General features: G+C 43.9%; 1 protein-coding gene across 1 annotated transcript in view; it reads right to left on the bottom strand.

Annotated features, from left to right (window-relative positions):
- UVRAG (UV radiation resistance associated) overlaps positions 1–19452 on the bottom strand; it is an 86817-nt gene that overhangs the window by 39579 nt on the left and 27786 nt on the right. The window contains exons 7-8 of the mRNA XM_081860380.1: positions 3347–3452; positions 414–540 (exon numbers count right to left, since the gene is read on the bottom strand). Coding sequence (XP_081716506.1) covers positions 414–540; positions 3347–3452 — 233 coding nt within the window. The remainder of the gene's footprint in view (positions 1–413; positions 541–3346; positions 3453–19452) is intronic.

The following is a 19452-nucleotide window of genomic DNA, read 5'->3' as shown; positions in this document are numbered from 1 at the left end:
TTGCACCATTGGTGTGCTCTTGGATTTCTTCCTTCTTCGGAGCTCACAAATCAACAGAAGACCTCACAGGTACCTTAAGACAACTGGTTGGAAAGACTTGCAGCTCTAAAATGAAGAACTGCATCACAGTGGCAGCTTGCCAAAGGGGGGAGCCACTGACCTGCCCTCCCCGTGCTACAGCACCACCACTGCAGATGGATATCAAGGGAGCAAACAAGAGGCCAGTGGAGTCCCACCTCATGCTACAAAGCTGTTTCTCAATAGGAGTAACCCATTGCTCAGCTACAGATCAAGCTCCTCTGATGGCTCATCCTTCTTTGATCACCTACTTTTCATGGGAAGGCATCTGCTAAATTGGTTGTACGTGCAGTATAGAGTTATAATATATAACTGAAATGTAAATTCACACTTACCTCTGTCAAATAGTGCACTTTGTTCCTTATGTAGCAAGGCAACCTCTCGGCCCAGGGCTTTCTTCTGCCTTTCTAGCTCATTCCGAAGCACCAAAATCTTCAACTGTAAACACTCACTCTCTTTTTTCTATTAAACAAATTAATAAGAGGGCTGCTCATCAAATATGTTGACACAGAGGATGGCCATCTGTCATGTATGAGCTAGATGAGATTCCTGCATTGCAGGGGGTTGAAACAGATGACCGTTGGGGTCCCTTCCAACTCTACAATTCTAGGATTCTGGTTTGACTGTTGCACTGAACACAACATGATAGGCTCAGAAAAGCTTGAGGATTGAGAGAGCCATTTAGGAAGAGATCAGAGCAAATTCTTGAGAGGCTCTCTTGAAAGCACCCATGCAAAGCCAAAGTCACCCGACTTGGACTACAAGATGTCAAGGCCTGGGAGCAGTAGAGCCTCCTGCAATGCAATAGCTATCAAGGCTTGTAATAATCTCATGATGGAAGGACACCGGGATCATAAAGCCTGTCTAGCCCCTCAATTATGTCATCATCCGGTACAGGCATCCCCAATCTTCGGCCCTCCAGATGTTTTGGACTACAATTCCCATCATCCCTGACTACTGGTCCTGTTAGCTAGGGATCATGGGAGTTGAAGGCCAAAACATCTGGAGGGCTGCAGGTTGAGGGTGCCTGGTCCAGTAAATAAAATCATCATCATCATCATCATCATCATCATCATCATCATCAGCCCCCTTTTCATTCAAACAGACCATAGTGAGCCGAATTATTTTCTTATCTGCTGCCATGCCTTTTTACCCTGAATTAAACATTAAGATTACAACTTAATGTGATTTTAACTGGGCATTGTTATTTGATTGTTACAATATTGCTGTTTTAATTATTTTATTGTAAGCCGCCCTGGGCATCCCACATGGAAAGGCAGGAAGACAAGTTGAAAAATAAATAAATGCAGTCCCTGAAAGGGCTGCACTGGGAGCCTCAAGGGGTTAAGAAAATCCCAGGGCTCCTCAACGGAGAGCTCAATGCACAACGTGCTAAAGCTGCTGCACAAGCACACCTGCAATTTGGGCACTCCCAGTGAGCGGTCTTCATTAATAACAAAACTCTAGGCAAAGTCTGAGATCTCTCTCCTCTTGCTGCATTCTGCAACTACATTTTCTCCCAGTGCAGCCTGAGCAAAGTATGAGGCTTTTGCAGTCCACAAATCTCTTCAGAGATTAAGCTATCAATATCCTTTCCCTCCCTGCTTGTACAAAGGCAGAATGCCTGACGTGTTCCCATTCCAAGCAGCTCACAAGCCAACATAAAGATGACAGGCTTCACTTTACCTTGGGGACCGAAGCGAACATGGAGAAGAGTTATTTAAAGTGATAAGGAAATGTGGCTTTTGTTATGTTATTTGTAGATTTGATTTATGGGCTTATCGTGAATATGCATCTATGCTCTGTGCCCAACTTGCATGTAAACCCAGTGGAGAAGGCTTGATTGCCTCAACACAAGGCACTGGGGCCGAAGGAAGAAAATTAGTTCAGTGCTGAAAGAGGCCCACAACGGTACAGTAATCCTCTGGCCAGAGAGATAGCAGAACTCCCCATGTTCCTCATCATTTAAAGCCAGCTTTATGAAGGACTTCAATTTTCCATTATGTGTCAAGCCTTCCAGACTCACTGGAGAACCTCACTGAAATAAAATGCAGGACTCCCCAATCCGAACCAAGCATAACATCATGAAGAGAATGGGATACAAGCAGATTGGCTTCTTAAAATTGATACGAGGCACCAGGTGCCTGCCAGGCTGTGCCAATATAAATTTCCAAATTAAGACACTAGCTATACTGGTCCCCATTCTAGACCGTGCTGAGCCCTTTGACATTAGTCGGCGCCAACCGATTGCTTTGTTCCAAATTCTTCTTTTAAAAACAAAACAAAAAACTGAGCCTAAGTTGACAATTAAAATGTTTGTCACTGTGCCCAAGAAGTCATTACATGCATTTTGCTCATCCTCAAAAGCTTGGAGTGTCAGCAAGCTCAGCTATTACACTCGACCCAAACAATTACAAGGTTCACCACACGTTCCACTGGTAGCTCATTAATCCCAATCTGTAAGAGTTTGTTTTTCCTGGCAGCCACTTTTTGCTCATTCGCCACAGAGCCAGCGTTGATGCTTTACAACTGCAGAGCATTAGGAGGCCTATTAATTTGGTTTTTCCCTCTCAGCAATTTAGGCTTAATCCAATACATCAAGACGTTGGGACTTTCCAGACAAATATTTCCATTTAATAATAAAAAGGGGGTTGAGTTACACGCAAGAGTGACAGTGCTTGAGAAAGTCCATACATCTGTAATTATTACACGAAGACATCGAGTGATTTCTCCTGCACGTGAAAAACTCGTCACTGCAGATCAAATCACGCCTAACTATCAGGGAAGAGATTATCTGCACAAAGTGAGAGAAAACTGGTTGAGAATCGCTGTACTCCACAGACTAGGATTCCCCAAACCTTTTACTGTTCGCATTTCCTAACTTTTGTAAATATATTCCTGAATTTCATTGGTTACAGGTTTTAGTTTGCATGTTTGCCCCCACTCAAGACAGGCACCTCAAATTCCATTATATTCGGGTCTCCTAAGTGATAATCAAGACCTAAATACAGAAATAAATAAATGGTTGGCTTCAAATTGTGAATAAGGGACATAGGATGATCAGCGGTGGGGTTCTGTCCACCAGATCATTCTTACATTAGCTGAGACCTAGGCACAGAAAGGGCCTGCGCCCTAACAACTGCTCACACCTCTCTAACAAGGTACTCCCTTCAGATTTTGAAAGCCCTCTGATTATATGTGCCCATCAATGTTTTACTTAGGGCATTTGAAATAAAGTGAGAGAAACAAATACATCCCGGAAACCTACCAGCTCCTTGCTCGTCGACGTAAGCCTCAGTTTCTCTTCAATCTCCCTTCCTATTTTCTGAACAGTTACCTGAGTCTGTTTAATTGCACACTGGGCCCGGTGGAGCCTGCGAACAAACAAACACACACAGAAGAGTTAAAACAGCCTTTGGAAATAAACTACGCTGCATTGAACATGCTGGAAGCTACTTTCTGAATGCTTCTCTCGACTGTCTTTGCTTTAAAATGATGCTGATAGTGTGTTTTTAAATTGCTGTAACCCTCCCTCCTTTTGGAGAAGGGTGGGTGATAAATAGACTATATAACTAATAATAACAATTCCCGCTGGTATCAACAGAGTATCAACACAGCAAAGGAATGGGGTGAACTGGGATTCAAATGGGTCCGTGCTCACTGTACTAAGCTCCTACTTGGAAAATGGGTGTGAATTCACCCACAGGGTTTCAACTCAAGTTTAATGGCCCTCGACCAGCTCATCACAGAACCCAGACCTTGGTCCATGCCCGATTCAGATGTTATGCAGAGCTAGAGCTGCGTGTCTTCAGCATACTGGAGACATTTTGCTCTGAATCCTCTAGTGCAGGCATGGCCAAACTTGGCCCTCCAGCTGTTTTGGGACTACAACTCCCATCATCCCTGACCGCTGGTCCTGTTAGCTAGGGATGATGAGAGTTGTAGTCCCAAAACAGCTGGAGGGCCAAGTTTGGCCATGCCTGCTCTAATGAGTGCCTCCAATGGCTTCATTTGGGGGTTATTGGGTTGTTGTTTTTATTTCGATTATGTATTTTGTGGTTTTATATTTTGATTTTATTTGGTGAACTGCCCTGAGACCTCCGGGTATAGGGCAGTATATAAATTCAATCAATCAATCAATAATAATTGAATAGCATTGAGGACAAAATTGTGCCCCATGGCACATCATAACACAAATGTCAGGAGGTCAAGGGGTTTCCCCGCAATGCTACTCTCTAAAAGTGCCCCTGACACCCATCCCAAAGAGTTGTTCCAGATATGGAAAGCTGGATCCTAAACAGGCAACACTTCATACTTCTGTCTCATGGGGGGGGGGGGGAGAGAGAGAAAAGAAAAGAAAAGAAAAGAAAAGAAAAGAAAAGAAAAGAAAAGAAAAGAAAAGAAAAGAAAAGAAAAGAAAAGAAAAGAAAAGAAGCCACTGGTTTCAATTACAATTTCAAATTGGGCAAAGTTTTAAGCTTGGTCTACACATGGAAGAGAAGGAGGCAGTAGAGCCGGCTTCCTCAAACTTGGCCCTCCAGGTGTTTTTGGCCTACAACTCCCATGATCTCTAGCTAGCAGGACCAGTGGTCAGGGATGATGGGAACTAAAGTCTCAAAACATCTGGAGGGCCAAGTTTGAGGAAGCCTGCAGTAGAGAATGGTCTACATCACTTCTGGCTGCAGGTGGGAGAAACCATTTTTGAGTGCTCCCTTGCACAGACTCCTTGCAAGGGAAAGGGGAAAACTAAAGCATCATGTACAGTGATGGCACTGTATTAAAACAGAAATAATGAGCAAATATTTGAAGGAGGAAGATAGAAGGAACATGAAATGTTTTAAATTCCAATTTTGATATTGCAATAAAAAGGTAAAGGACCCCTGACAGTAAAGTCCAGTCTCAGACAACTCTGGGGTTGTGGCATTCATCTCACTTTCAGGCCGAGGAAGCCGGCGTTTGTCCACAGACAGTTTTTCCGGGTCATGTGGCCAGCAGGATTAAGCCGCTTCTGGCACAACGGAACACCGAAACCAGAGCAGTGCACAGAAACGCTGTTTATCTTCCCACCTATTTATCTACTTGCACTTTGTGCTTTTGAACTGCTAGATTGGCAGGAGCTGGGACCGAGCAACGGGAGCTCACCCCGTCATGGGGATTCAAACAGCCGACCTTCCGATCGGCAAGCCCAAGAGGCTCAGTGGTTTACTTTCCAAAGGGCAGCAGCAACAGTTACCAGAAGTGTTTTAATATGCCGTAAGTTTCAGTCACTCCCCAAACCCAAGCTATTTGATGCAAGGCAGACACTCTCTGCTAGAAAAGACTTCTCCCGGGTGACACACACGGGGAGAGGCTTCAAATCTGGGATGCCCAGCCCTGCAGCACTAATTCAAACCTCATTCCTTACACTACACAGAAGTGTATGCCCTGCAGTTTAAGAGCACAGAAACAGGTTGAAGTTAGCAGAAGATGATTTATGATACAACGTCTCCCTACTGTTTCCTGAACACATTTTGGTTCTTTTAGGAAATGAGTCGTTGATGTTTTTTAAAGAATGATCCAAAAATGTAGCAATTTTAGAGGCATTAGAGCTACCTCCACGACTGACATATTTGAGGGCATTTTCCACTGGAGGCCAGTCTGGCAGGTCAGCCTGCAGGGCGCTTTTGGCCTTCCTGTGCAGCACAGCTCATTTGCTTGATCCATTGAGGCAGGCTGTTATTTATAATGCAAAAGAGCACTTGAGCTGTGCAGGGCGCTTCAGAAACCTCATTTCATTTGTCTTCAGCGACCTGGGAGGTGGGTCAATATCATTTCCATTTTACATGTGGGGAACTTACTGAGACAGAGGTTTTGCTCGAGGTAACTCAAGTTCACAGCTGAGCTGAAACTTGAACTCAAGTCTCCAAAGTCTGCACCCAAAATTCTACACCCAGGACCACCTTAGTGCCCTCCTTCCCACTTGCCCTTTCCTTGTTGCAGCCTATAAAAAGTCCACATGTGAATTGAACATGCCACTTCCTTCAAAAGCACAGCGGCTGAACTAGAATCAAGGCTTAACCATTGTAAAACCTGCTAGTAAATTAAGGGTTGGATTTTGAGCTGGAAAACTGGAGTGCAAACCCCATTTACACCCCCAGTATTCACTGGGTGGTATCGGTATGATACTCTCTCTCTGTGCCTTAACAGATAGGAAAGAGTTGCCATAAAGAGATGAGAGCAAGAAACCATCCACAGCGTGTTTTAAAACACTACATAAATATATTCAGCCCCGGTAGACCTTGTTTTCTGCAGAATGCCTCAGAATTATCTACACGCCATTCTTGCAGCACAGTCACCCGAAATGCTTTTGCTTTCAATAAGATTTTTAAAAGTCCCTAAAGATCTGCAACTGCAGTTCTAAAGCCAGCCTTCCTTGTATTTAGCTGTCAATCATGACAATATTATTCTCCACATACCTATAAATACTGAGCCCAGCTAGCGTTTTGAAGCCAAGATTTCCTGAAACATATTTGTGCGCAGAGTAAAGCTGTGCTGCCAGCTCCAGCACGGTAATTCCACTTGCAACTTACCCAAGAAGCTCAAGGTCTGACAGCATTACATGCCAAAAAGGAGGACCCTATACAATCTAGGCCTACCACCCAATGCCTTTGCTCTGCACAGAACTGCAGAAAAGGACTCTATTATACAGTCAGACATGGACAAAGAAGCCAAGTTGAGCCGAGGTGAAAACAAGCAACAGATAATCAAGAGCCTCTGCTCTTCTTTTCTTCTGGAGAAGTCAACAAGGTCATTATATCTCAAGGGTGTTGCGGAAACAGAATTTAAAAGTCTTTGGAAGCACTCAGGTATCCAAGAGCAACCAAGAAAAGCGAGAAGATGGGGGGGGGGCTGAACAATTTGGAATTCCCTCTTCATGTAAAATAAGGACTACTCTTTCAGGACAACTCCCATATGACTATATCCTGCATAAGGGCAAGATGTTGGAGTGAAATAGTTATCCACCTACTGCTGATACGTCTGAAAATCAAACATGCTGCCTGCGTATGTAAGATTGGGCCCGTATGTAAAATTGGGCCCTTCTTCTGGGCTCACCAGGCTCGTGAGCAGCAGAAAGAGACCTTCTCGGTGGTGGCCCCATTAGTGATGAACCCCCACAGGAAGTACAGCTGGTTATATAATGGCCTCCACTCCCCGAGCAGGCATTGTTAGTCCTTTCCTTGCATTTTATTCAAACAATTTGTAAGACTAAAGTGTTCAAAAAAATTAGGATACTCCCCAAACCTTAGTTTTAGTTTGTTGAGTGCTTTACCAGAAACTACTACACATCTCAAATGCCAAATGCACAGATACTTGTAAAGATGCAGAAAACAGGTGCAGTTTGATTCAAAACATCTGGGTTTTCTGTGGTAGGTGCAACTGAAGAGGCCAGTCGGTGGTCATCTGGCCATATCAGACTTGTGTACATTTACCCAAATTTTTGTAAAAACACTCACATCCTGTCGTGTTTGGCAAAATTTTCATAGGATTTGCTAATATGTTTCCAACAGGAAGACTAAAAATAAAATGCCTCATTCCAGATGCAGCTAAAGCAGAGCAAAGGAAGCTTTGCCAGCAGAGACCCATAATATATAAAAGAATGTTAAACATGATGCCCAGATATATCAGGCTCTCTTGTTGCCCAAATCAATTTTGTTTATCTGAAAGATTTTGATCAAGATTTTTCAGTATCCACAAAGCAATCAACTTCTATAGGACATGTTTCAAGTCTTTGGGTTCTCATTGCTTCTACCATTGCACATTATCCCAAGCAAAATGAGATTATGGATCGCGCACTACAGTCACTGAAACAATCACTAACACTAGAGATTCATACGCATGCACATTTCATCTGGCTGATTAAATTAAGTCAAAGCCGAACCTTAAAGCCCTCGCCCCATGTGTGCGCCGCCTTTCTCCCAAATAAGCTGAATGTGTCCACGGTCATCCCATTATCTGCATGACAACCTTGCAAAGCAAATCATCCTGATGGATTCTGACTCGTCCAAGACCACCAGTGAACCTTGTGGCTTACAAGACCTCTGCCTCATCTTGGAGCCGCTTTGGACACGATGAAGTCCTGCCAGCTAAAAGTAATGGCACACTGCGTCCAGCTGGCAGCACTTCTCTGTGTCCAGAGTTTTCAAACGTTTATCCCTTTACAGGGGTCAGCAAACTTTTTCAGCAGGGGGGCGGTTCACTGTCCCTCAGACCTTGTGGTGGGTGGGGCCGAACTATATTTTTTTTTGTGGGGGAAGAACAAATTCCTGTGCCCCACAAAAAACCCAGAGATGCATTTTAAATAAAAGGACACATTCTCCTCATGTAAAAACACCAGGCAGGCCCCACAAATGATCCAGAGATGCATTTTAAATAAAAGGACACATTCTACTCATGTAAAAACACACTGATTCCTGGACCGTCTGCAGGCCGGATTTAGAAGGCGATTGGGCCAGATCCAGCCCCCGGTCCTTAGTTTGCCTACCCACGCTTTAGCTGATGCACCTTAACAGCAGTTCCGTTTGGTCAGATAGATAGAAAGAAAAAAGAAATCCATTCAGCCTGGCACAGCAGCTGAGCCAAATCCTTCCAGGAAGACCACAAGCAGGACGCAAATGCAACAGCAGCAACCGCCAACGTCTGAGAGAAACTGGCATAAATCCACAATCTGAACGTGGAAGTCATGTAGTTTGGAAGCACTCTTGTTCTGGCATTGCTCCTGAAGGCTCGAGACCAGTGCTAGTTTGTCAACTGCGTTCATTCCTTGAGCAGACTTGGACACAGTCAAGCCTACATTCGTTACATCTAGGCTGGATTACTGAAACATGATGTACATGGGGCTGCCCTTGGAGACCTTTTAGAGACGTCAGATAGAGGAGAATTTTGGAATCATGTTGCTCCTTTGCTGATTTACTGAGTCTCTTTCCAGGTATTATTACTTTTAAAGCCCTAAATGGAAATTCAAGACAGGCCAACTTGATTGGACAACCACTCCCAGCCCCTAATTCAATTCTAGTATAAGGAGGAGAGGAATAAAGCCTTCACTTTCTTCCCATTATGCTTTATTTTTAAAACACCCACATTCTTTCTCAGCAAGGAAGCATTCTTCCTCAATAGGCTTACTAATTCTCTTTAATACTGCTTTTTACCAGTTTATCCGGAAGAAGCATAAAGCTGACTAACTCATATTTCCTGGATCCACTTTTTAAAAAATTGTCATTTAAATATAGAAATACACTGAGCCTCACCTGTGTCTGGAAGAGCACTTCTTACATGACACTGTCACAATATTTGTGCAGATCATTAACAGATTTACAACATATAAGAGACTAGATTTTCACTCGGGTCTGGTTTCTATGTTGGCTAGCTTGAGGATCAGACATCAGTTCTTTACATAGAGCTGTAAAGTTGGAAGGGACCATGCAATGCAGGAATATGCAGCGGTCCCATATGGGGTTGTTATCTGGTGGCTGAAGACCAAAACAGGTGGAATATGGGGAAACACACTGCATTTTGTACAAACTTGCTTGCAGCCCAGCCCAGGAGAACAGAGGTAGCTGCTCTCCTCCAGGAACACATCCCACAATTACAGTGGTATCTCAGGTTAAGTACTTAATTCGTTCCAGAGGTATGTACTGAAGCTGAAACTGTTCTTAACCTGAAGCACCACTTTAGCTAATGGGGCCTCCTGCTGCTGCCACGCCGCCAGAGCACGATTTCTGTTCTCATCCTGAAGCAAAGTTCTTAACCTGAAGCACTATTTCTGGGTTAGCGGAGTCTGTAACCTGAAGCGTACGTAACCTGAAGCGTATGTAACCTGAGGTACTACTGTACAATGTGTGCTGTTGCACCACCCCAAAAGGGACATGCACTCACATCGGTGCACGTGAAATTCTTGCGTTACTTGTTTCAACTGTCTTCGGGCATGAGCTTAACTTAGAGGAGTGAAATGCTTTCTTTAAACGTAATTCGAAAAACAGATTGATGATGAATGCCGAATATACACAGCAGATTTTGGAGAAGATTCCTCCCCGCTCCTCACAGCCATAGATGATTGCCTGCTAAGTAAGCAACCTTTCAAATCCACTCCAGATATTCTCTTGAATAATTTCATCCGATTTTGTTCCTCAATCAATTCTGCTTATGTTAAAGGAATAGGTTCTGCTATTAACCAAACATCAAGCAATCACAGTCAGATTCCACCAGCTATTTCTCGACAATAAATGATTTCCCTGATAAACTGTGATGGCTTGGAACCAAGCCAGCTGTGACCCAATTCAGTTGAAAGTTATCACCATGCAGGATTTAAAACTAATTGCATGGATTAGAATACAAAAGGTTGTTCTGAGCTGTCTTTATTTTCATGTAAAACAGTTCACTAAGTTCACATCTATTGACAAAGTGCGAAAATATCTCCAAAATGAAGCTATCAAAAAGAATGTTTGATACTAACTGGATGAGAATTTAATGGACTATATGGGACTGGCAGAAATGACTGGCAGAATCCAAGAGAAAAGAGTCGGCGGAAGAAGACTGGAAGAAATTTAAAGACTATTTACAGAAATATTGTAAGATTAAGGAATGTTAGAATGATGTTGGACAGAAATTAAGTGGTTTCCAGCTGTAATGCTTAAGAGAATATGAAAAAAAGGTTTAGAAATAAGCAAAAACTAATGGTGAGGATTTGCTGAACTAACAATTTAAATTGGAATGCAAAAAAGGGAGGTATGAGGAGGTCTGGAAAATAAGTTAAAAGAAAATAAGTAATGGAAATTCTATGTGTTTTTAATTGTTTTTATTTTTGTATTTTTGTTATTTTTTCTTTTTATTTTACATTGTATTATTTTTTGAAAACTTTAATAAATATTCTATAAAAAAGAGAGAATTTAATACAGCACACATCAGTTCAGATCTTTCAATGAACAGTTTACATTCATAACCAGAGACGGGCACCCACTCAGACATGGAAATGTTAATTATGTTAACTATGACTGATTTTGTTCTTGAATTCTGACGTATACCAAGCAAAAAGGGAAACTTTTGTTTAGATGCAGGTGGCTTCCCATTCACACGGGGGTTACATTTGGGCACCAGCACACAAGTGCAAAATCACAAAAAATGGGGAGCACCCTGGAGAGTCCTCCCGGCTTGGGAAGAGACTCACCCCAGAGCCCAAAGAGAATAATCTCTTGGGGCTTCGGAGTGGATCTCCACACAAGCCGGAGGGGCAGCGGAGCTTTGCTGGGCTGCTTAGCCTCCCCAACTAACAGCTGGTGTAAGGGGTAGCACAGCAGCAGAAGCAGCCACTTCCCTGCGAATCAGCTGGAGAAGCCCTGCTGCCCCTCTGGCTTACACAGAGGTCCTTTTCGGGCTCTGGGGAGGGTCTCCAAGATGCTCCTCACTTCCGGGTACCTGGCACTGTGCTTCTGCACGGTCGCACGTAAATGCGGAGTTGTCTAGCACAAAGGCTTTGGAACTGCTGCATATTAATTGGAGTGCTTGTGCCCAAACACTGTTACTCTCTTGGTACTTTTTGGCTGCAAACTAGCCCCTCAAGTGGAAATGTCCCATTTTACTCTAAAACCCCACAGCAGGTCTAAATGAGGTGATAAAATACCACTTCACTCTACAGGTAGGGGGATCACATTTTTGAAAGTTCCTAGTGTTTTGTAAACAACCCTAACATGCAGAAGACTAAAACAGAAGGTTGTGCTAAATTTATCATTATTATTACTTACAGGGAGTCCACAACAGGAAACATTCCAAGTGTTATTCCCCTACCTTTAGCCTAAACTGCAAGCACAAATTCTTAAATGATTGATTTTCAAAGAATCTGGAGCTAATTGTGAGTCTCTTCCCCCTTTCTTTTCTTTTTTCCTTTTCGGATAGAGGCGAAACATGACCAGAAATCACTGAGCAGCAATAGCCATGCAGGCTACAGAAGTGCCATCTCTTGGGCATTAAGAGTCTTTTATAGACATTACCTATACATTTTCAGTAAAGTCTCAAAAATCACAAGGGCCAGGAACCTTTTAAAACTGAAACCAATTCCCAGGAGTCCAATTTCTCTGCTAGGTTCATCAGAGAGTTCTGATAATTTAACAATGCAGAAGATGCACGTTGAATCACATTTCCACTATTAAGAAGCAACAATGTGAGGAGGCAGCAATAAATGATCTATTCCAGCCCCACAGCCCCTTTGTTTGGCATATTTAAGCCATTTTAGGTACGTTAGTCACAAATCAACAAAGCAAACACTGGTCAGTTAGAGAATCGTCACTGTTCTCAGATGGTGCTTATAAAAGAATCCAGATCTATGGCTTTTTGACATGCATTGCGGTCAATCGCCTGAAGCGTTTTCCATCCATCTTCTTGAATGCCTGGATGCTGTTCACTTTCTTCCTCTTTTGTCCTCTCCTTCCTCCCCCCCCCCCCCAATGTACAGCATTTATTTCATTCTTGGTCACAAGCCATGAATGCACAGACTAAATACTACAGTCACACATCCTATAGCTATTTCTCACAAGAGAAATAAATACAGGGAAGGTCAGATTTGCCAAAACAACCTTAGTTTACACTGGGTTTATTTAAACAAAGTAATGACCGCTGGGGATTTAGAAAACAGAGCGAGAGCTTTTTGGCAAAGTGAGAGATATGGGATACCCAAATTGCAAACACCCAGTACTATTATTAAAAGAGCTTCTATTAAACAGATTTTAAAACAAAAAATATGAAACCTGAACAAACAAGTCTTTATGCTTATCTAGAGACTAGATTCTAAAGAGGTCCGGCTACATTAGCCATGAAGAAGCAGCAGCCTCCAATCCAGACCCCCAAATCTACACATGTACAACTAATCTGACATTTTGTTTTGGGAATTTCCTTCCCCACCAACACATCCGATGGACTTTTCAGGTTTACATGCAACCCCATCCTCACCCAGTTCCTGAAGCTATGTGACAAATAGTCAACGCCAGAATAAGACAGGAGCCAAGAAGAGGAACGAGGATAGAAATGGAGAAGGGCTCCACGAGTCTATCCTGACCAGCCATCAGCTTCCTGTGCAACATAAGGCAAGTGTTCTTAACAGCTCAGGATACAAAAGGGACAGTGCATGAAGACAAAATGCTCCAAGGGTTTTCGGGACCCTTGGATGAACTCTGCTCCCAAAGCAGAAAAACATTTAAGGATCAAGCTTTCCCAGTCCTCTTTCCAAACAGTAAGATGCAACCCCAGAGGGGTCCAATAACCATTCTCAGAAGCCAACAAGCAGAAACGTGTCTTAAACCCACTTGGGTGTTGCAGAGTCACCATCTCTTTTCCTTTAGGGACCAATAAACAACATCTCTTGTTTAGCGCAACTAAAATGCAATTCAATACCACTCAAGAGCAACTACTACATTCTGGTGCGCCTAATCATACAGAAAGGATTCTTCGATATACAGCCGTACCTCGGAAGTTGAACACCTTGCGAGTCAGAACGTTTTAGCTCCCGAACGCCGCAAAACCGGAAGTGAGTGTTCCGGTTTGCAAATGTTCTTTGGAACCCAAACGTCCAACGCAGGTTTCGTAGGTTCCGATTGGCTGCAGGAGCTTCCTGCAGCCAATCAGAAGTCGCGCCCTGGTTTCCAAACATTTTGGAAGTCGAATGGACTTCCGGAACAGATTCCGTTCAACTTCTGAGGTCCGACTGGAGTACTAATGATGCACCCCTCAAAATTCATCACTGTTTTTCTCTTCGTTAGGATGGCCAGCAGATACCTAGATAATTGCTTTCACAAGCACACCAACTAAAATATTGGCAGATTCTAACTCCTACCCAGCAAATTGCCATCTTCAGGACTTGTCTCACAAAATAAAAGCTTCTCAGCAAATGTGACAGCAGCACTAGATGTCAGAACTTACAAAATCTGCTGCCAAAAAGAGGACAGATTCCTCCGCTCTCCTCCATAGCATGCAGTAGAGCTTATTTAATAATCTGATGTGATTCTTTATGTATCTTTTCTAAGGAGTCAAAGCTTTTTACAAAATTAAAACACACCAAAAAGAACTCCATAAAATTGCAATTTAAAACAAAGTCACAGACGGACTGCAGCATAAAATCTTAATAAGCTCATGGCAACAGATAAAAGATCTCTAAAAAGTCTAAATTTCCTGAAACATGGAGGGGGCATTTAAAGGACGCCTGAAAGCCAAGAGTGAGGAACCTTGACAGGCTCCCAAAAGGAGGACATTCCAAAACATTGTCACCGCCAATCAAGAAGGCCCCATCTTTTATATTCATCCACCTGACACCACATATCAATGGGGCCAAGAGCAGGACCTCCAAACCTGATCTTAACTGGTCAGGAAGGTTCATATAGGAATAGATGGTCCTGAGAACAACCTGCTTCCAAGACCATTGTTAGGGCTTTAAACCTAACACCAGCACTTTAAATTGAGCTTGGAAACAAACAGGAAACCAGCAGAGCTGGAATAGGACCACAGCGATAAAATAGCATCGATGGATACCAGACAATAATTTGGCACCATAACTGGAGCTGAGAATTTAAGTTTCCAAATTATTTTGGAGCTACACCAGCTAAGCATTAGGCTTTTTGGAAGGCCTGAAAGAGTCGTTTGCTTCAGTTGGCTTTTCCTGGGTAATGTTGTGTCTCGCTCACTGGATGGAGGGTGGAGAACGGTTATGCTGCTCAAGTTCCAAGTCTGTTTTATTTGTGTGGATCTTTCGTTCTTGGTTTTAGTAGTAACTTTGTCAATACCTGTAAGTTGCTTTGGGCACAAGTGACCTAAAGATCACTCAATACTTTAAAAGAAAATAACTTTTACCAAGCATCGCAGTAGATCAGCCAAGAAGCAACGAAGGCATGAAGAATTTGTATCAGGGCCATCTTGTTTGGGAGAGACCACAGCTGGTGAACTAGCTGAAGCTGGTAAAAAAAAAACCACTGCTAGCTACCATCACCACCTACACATTCAAGAATGTCTGCCAAGAATGGGTGCCAGAGGCATCCCAGATGGGAGACCTGCGTCTTCAAAGGCAGCACAATCACATCTGGAGCAAGTTGCACAACCTTCCCCAGATTGCCAGAGCCCCTGACCAACCATTCTTCCAGGTTATCTGCATTATTTCAGCTTATTCACCTCCCTCGGCCCACTCAACTGACAGACGCTGGTTTAGCAGCTCCACAGACTTCCTGGGATTAGACTATAGGGGAAAGGGGGTAGAGTCACACACCATCAATATACTGGTGACACCTCGGCCTAAGCCCCTGGATGATCTCGCCAAGTAGTTTCATGCAGACGTGAAACAGAGTAAGAGACAAGACAGATACTTTGGCACCCTGTTAAGCCAAAGGTCATGGGGCTGAACAACATCCCCCAGAACTACCTTGTGAGACTGGAATGTCTGGAACCATTGAAGAACAGGAGGATACTGTCAGGGAACTGCCATCGGAGCCAAGAGTGGAGGTAAGGCTCCCCAGGGATGCAGGAGAAGAGCCCAGCAGAGGGAGAGAGAGAGAGAGAGCACTTCCTCTGGGGAAGGTAATCAGCATGACACCAGGAAGAAAGGGGAGCATGAGTGGGCTTCGGAGGGAGGGCTCCGAGACTCTTCCACCGAGACCAGTGGGGAGAGCGCAGGACCTCCGCTAGGCACTCCCACTCTGCGCAGAAAGCTTCCGCGCAGGGAAGCTAGGCGGAGACTTGGTGTCAAGGAGCTTTTATGTTGGAAGAAGTTCAGGAAACGCCCACTGACGGATTCTGCCAGCGACTGACACAGCCACGGAGTAAGGGCTGTGCAGCCAGGGAAAGGTTAGCCGGACAACGCTGTCTGGAGCAGTTACCACTTACGCACAAGCAACCCTAATTCCCATTACAGATACCATGTCCAATGCTACAAAAAAACAACAACAAAAAGCCATCGAGAAATTTAAGAGAATCAACAGAGTCACACACTTCTATGCATCTTTCAGCACAGGCTCATCTACCAGGGCAAGCAAGGCAGCTTCCATGACCCCAAACAAGACTGTAACAGATTTAAGTAATCAGGTCTCCCTAGGACTACCTGGAGCTGAGATACAGTCACATGCTTAAACCCTTGCTCAAATTAAGGCTAATGTGAGATGGACCAATGGCTATTCACATTACTTGGCTCTACATTTTATTTTTTTTCACAAGGGGTCTCACTACAGCCTCTCACAAACATGCAGGAACCATGCCTTCTCTGACTGAGGCACTGATCACCTCTCTTAGACAGGATTTCCCAAACTTGGGTCACCGGCTGTTTTATGGACTACAACTCCCATCATCCCTAGCTAGCAGGACCAGTGATCAGGGATGATGAGAACTGTAGTTCAAGACCAGCAGGAGACCCAAGTTTGAGAAACCTGATCTAGTCAGATTGCCAGTCTATCTTGATTGGGGCGAAGGTCAAGCATGAAAGCAACTGGTCTCGCCTCTTCAAGCAGCTTGCCCACCCATGTCCCCAGGGGCAAACAAGCTGAAAAATATTCATCACCGCATGACTACAGTGCCATAGGCACAACCATCTCTGATGCCAATTGAAATCTGGTGTCCCAAGTCAGAACGATAGCAACATGTGGCTGGTGGAGATGGAGGGTAGCAGATGGAGGGGAACACAAGCTATTGGTGGTTGTTGTTGTTTAGTCGTGTCCGACCCTTCGTGACCCCCTGGACCAGAGCACGCCAGGCACTCCTGTCTTCCACTGCCTCCCACAGTTTGGTCAAATTCATGTTGGTCACTTCGAGAACACTGTCCAACCATCTCGTCCTCTGTTGTCCCCTTCTCCTTGTGCCCTCCATCTTTCCCAGCATCAGGGTCTTTTCCAGGGAGTCTTCTCTTCTCATGAGGTGGCCAAAGTATTGGAGCCTCAGCTTCAGGATCTGTCCTTCCAGTGAGCACTCTGGGCTGATTTCCTTATTCTTGCCACCTCATTTTTGACCACATCCAACTTACCAAGGTTCATGGTTCTTACATTCCAGGTTCCTATGCAATATTTTTCTTTACAGCATTGGACTTTCCTTTCGTTTCCAGGCATATCCGCAACTGAGCGAACTTTCGGCTTTGGCCCAGCCACTTCATCAGCTCTGAATCTACTTTTACTTGTCCTCTGCTCTTCCTCAGTAGCATGTTGTACGCCTTCTGACCTGAGGGGTTCATCTTCCAGCGTCATAACTTTTATATACCTGTTATCTTTGTCCATGGAGTTTTCTTGGCAGGGATACTGGGAAGGGGAACCTATTAGCACCAGGACATTATTCAAGTTGTGCTGCATGTTAGTTTGGAGGGGAGATCATTATTGGCAGAACCCCCATTTCATTCCATGTGTAGTTATGCATTTCAAGATGTTGGCAACTTGCAGGAGACTAGTTATCACCATGTCCAGTCTGCAACTATTGTGAAGATACTATACTTTGTCATAAGGCAGAGTATTTCTCAGTTAGATGAAAGTTCAGTTATTCAACCCAGAATGACAGATTTCAGTGTTCAATGTGGTATATACAGAATAAGGCATTTTAAAATATCCTAAAAATTGAAGCTCTTTTCCCCCTGAAGGCTTATTTTAAGGTATGAGAGCTCAGTGTGTCGAGTATTACCTGCAAATATTGTTCTCATTAAAGCCCCACGGAAAACTAAGCCATCTCCCTGTGACTCTCAATCCCCTCACATATGCACATGGTTCATATAGGTTTGTCTGCAGCCGCAGGCTAGAATTCAGCACTCACTTGCCAGCTGTTAAAAATTCCTGCTCTAACTCCATGCAAGAAGTCCAGGAGGTGGTCACCCTTCACAAACTCAGTAGAAAACTGCACTGTCAAGAGTTATTAGCGAGAAAGAAGAGAAATGCAGGAAACAGCTTGGAGTCTCCTCTCTTTGGCACATACGAAGCCGGTCACTGCAATATAGGCAAGGTGATTTCTCCCGAGATGAAGCATGTAGAATTTAGTATTCCCAGTAAGTTTAGGGGTCATTTTTAAAAGGCCAAAATTTGCTCACAATTTCTGAAAAACGTATGAATTGTTTTGGGCCCCTGAGATAGGCCTCAAGTTGGGTAAGGCATTCCTATTCGCAGCTTAAAGCTGTGGGGTGGGGAGGAAGAGATGAGAAATTAATTTCAGGGAACCCAATGCTCTCAGATGCATTGCTGGTGCTCAGCTTCCCCCCCCCCCAAAAAAAAACCACCTTTAAGTTATTGCTTCCCTTTATGGATAGATTGTATTACTACGCTGCTTTTCATTCAAATGAATCCCAAACAATAAATAATAAGAACGTAACAGAATATCACAAGTACAGCATAAATCATATAAAACAAATTTTCAATTAGCAGTAACAGCGCCTCAGATTAACCTCGTTGGCTACGATGCAGCTGCTGCACAAAGCTTCTAGCACTGGCTAGCCGAGAGCTTGAATCCATGTGCTGCTCTCTGCTGTTAATTTTTCAAAGCAGCAGGAGAGGAGAAGGCTTATGTATACCTCAGCCAACACTGATTTGTGGGGAGCTAGGGGGTCATTAGACCCACCAGCATTCCTCTACAAAGCAACTAACAGAGAGACACTCCAACCAACCCTGCCCCCCTCCTATTTGATCTCCCGGCACACTCACATGTGGCACACCTATTTTACATACGAAATTATTACCGCAGCATGATATAATGTTCATTTAAAGGTGGGAGTGAGAGAAGGCCTCAGAGAAGGCCCATTTGGTGTTTGACAGTCTTCCTCATCCAGGGAATCTGAAGATCCCTCCCTCCTCTTACCAAAAGCCATTGTTGAGGCCAGAATTCTGATTTGTTTTAAGCATGGAAAGACAGAAAAAGGTGCTTCTTCACACATATATATGGTTGACTTATGAAAGTCACTCCCACGACATAGGGAGATGGTCCCCAGCTTCAGCTGCTTTTTAAAAGGGATGGAAGGTATTTATGGTGTTCATCCAATGAAGCTTAATTTTGAAAGATTTAGGATAGATAAAATAAAATACAGTGGTACCTCGCAAGACGAATGCCTCGAAAGACGAAAAACTCGCAAGACGAAAAAACTCACGGAACGAATTAATTTCGTCTTGCGAGGCACCACTGTACCTCTTTCTGCAGCTAATAGTTAAACAACGAAACTCCCTCCGATAGGAAGTGGATATGTCTACTGAAGGCTGCTAGCCATGAGGGCTATGCTCTGTCCTCCACAGTGGAAGCGGCAATGCTTCTGAGTACCAGAAAACCACAGGAGGGGAGAGATGCTCTTGTGCTCGAATCCTGCTTGTGGGTTTCCCATGGGCACCTGGTCAGCCTATGAGAACAAAATGAGCCACTGGCCTG

Source organism: Podarcis erhardii (genome assembly GCF_964252035.2).
Source record: "Podarcis erhardii genome assembly, chromosome: 4".
NCBI lineage: Eukaryota > Metazoa > Chordata > Lepidosauria > Squamata > Lacertidae > Podarcis > Podarcis erhardii.
This window is presented reverse-complemented; position numbering and strand designations above follow the sequence as displayed.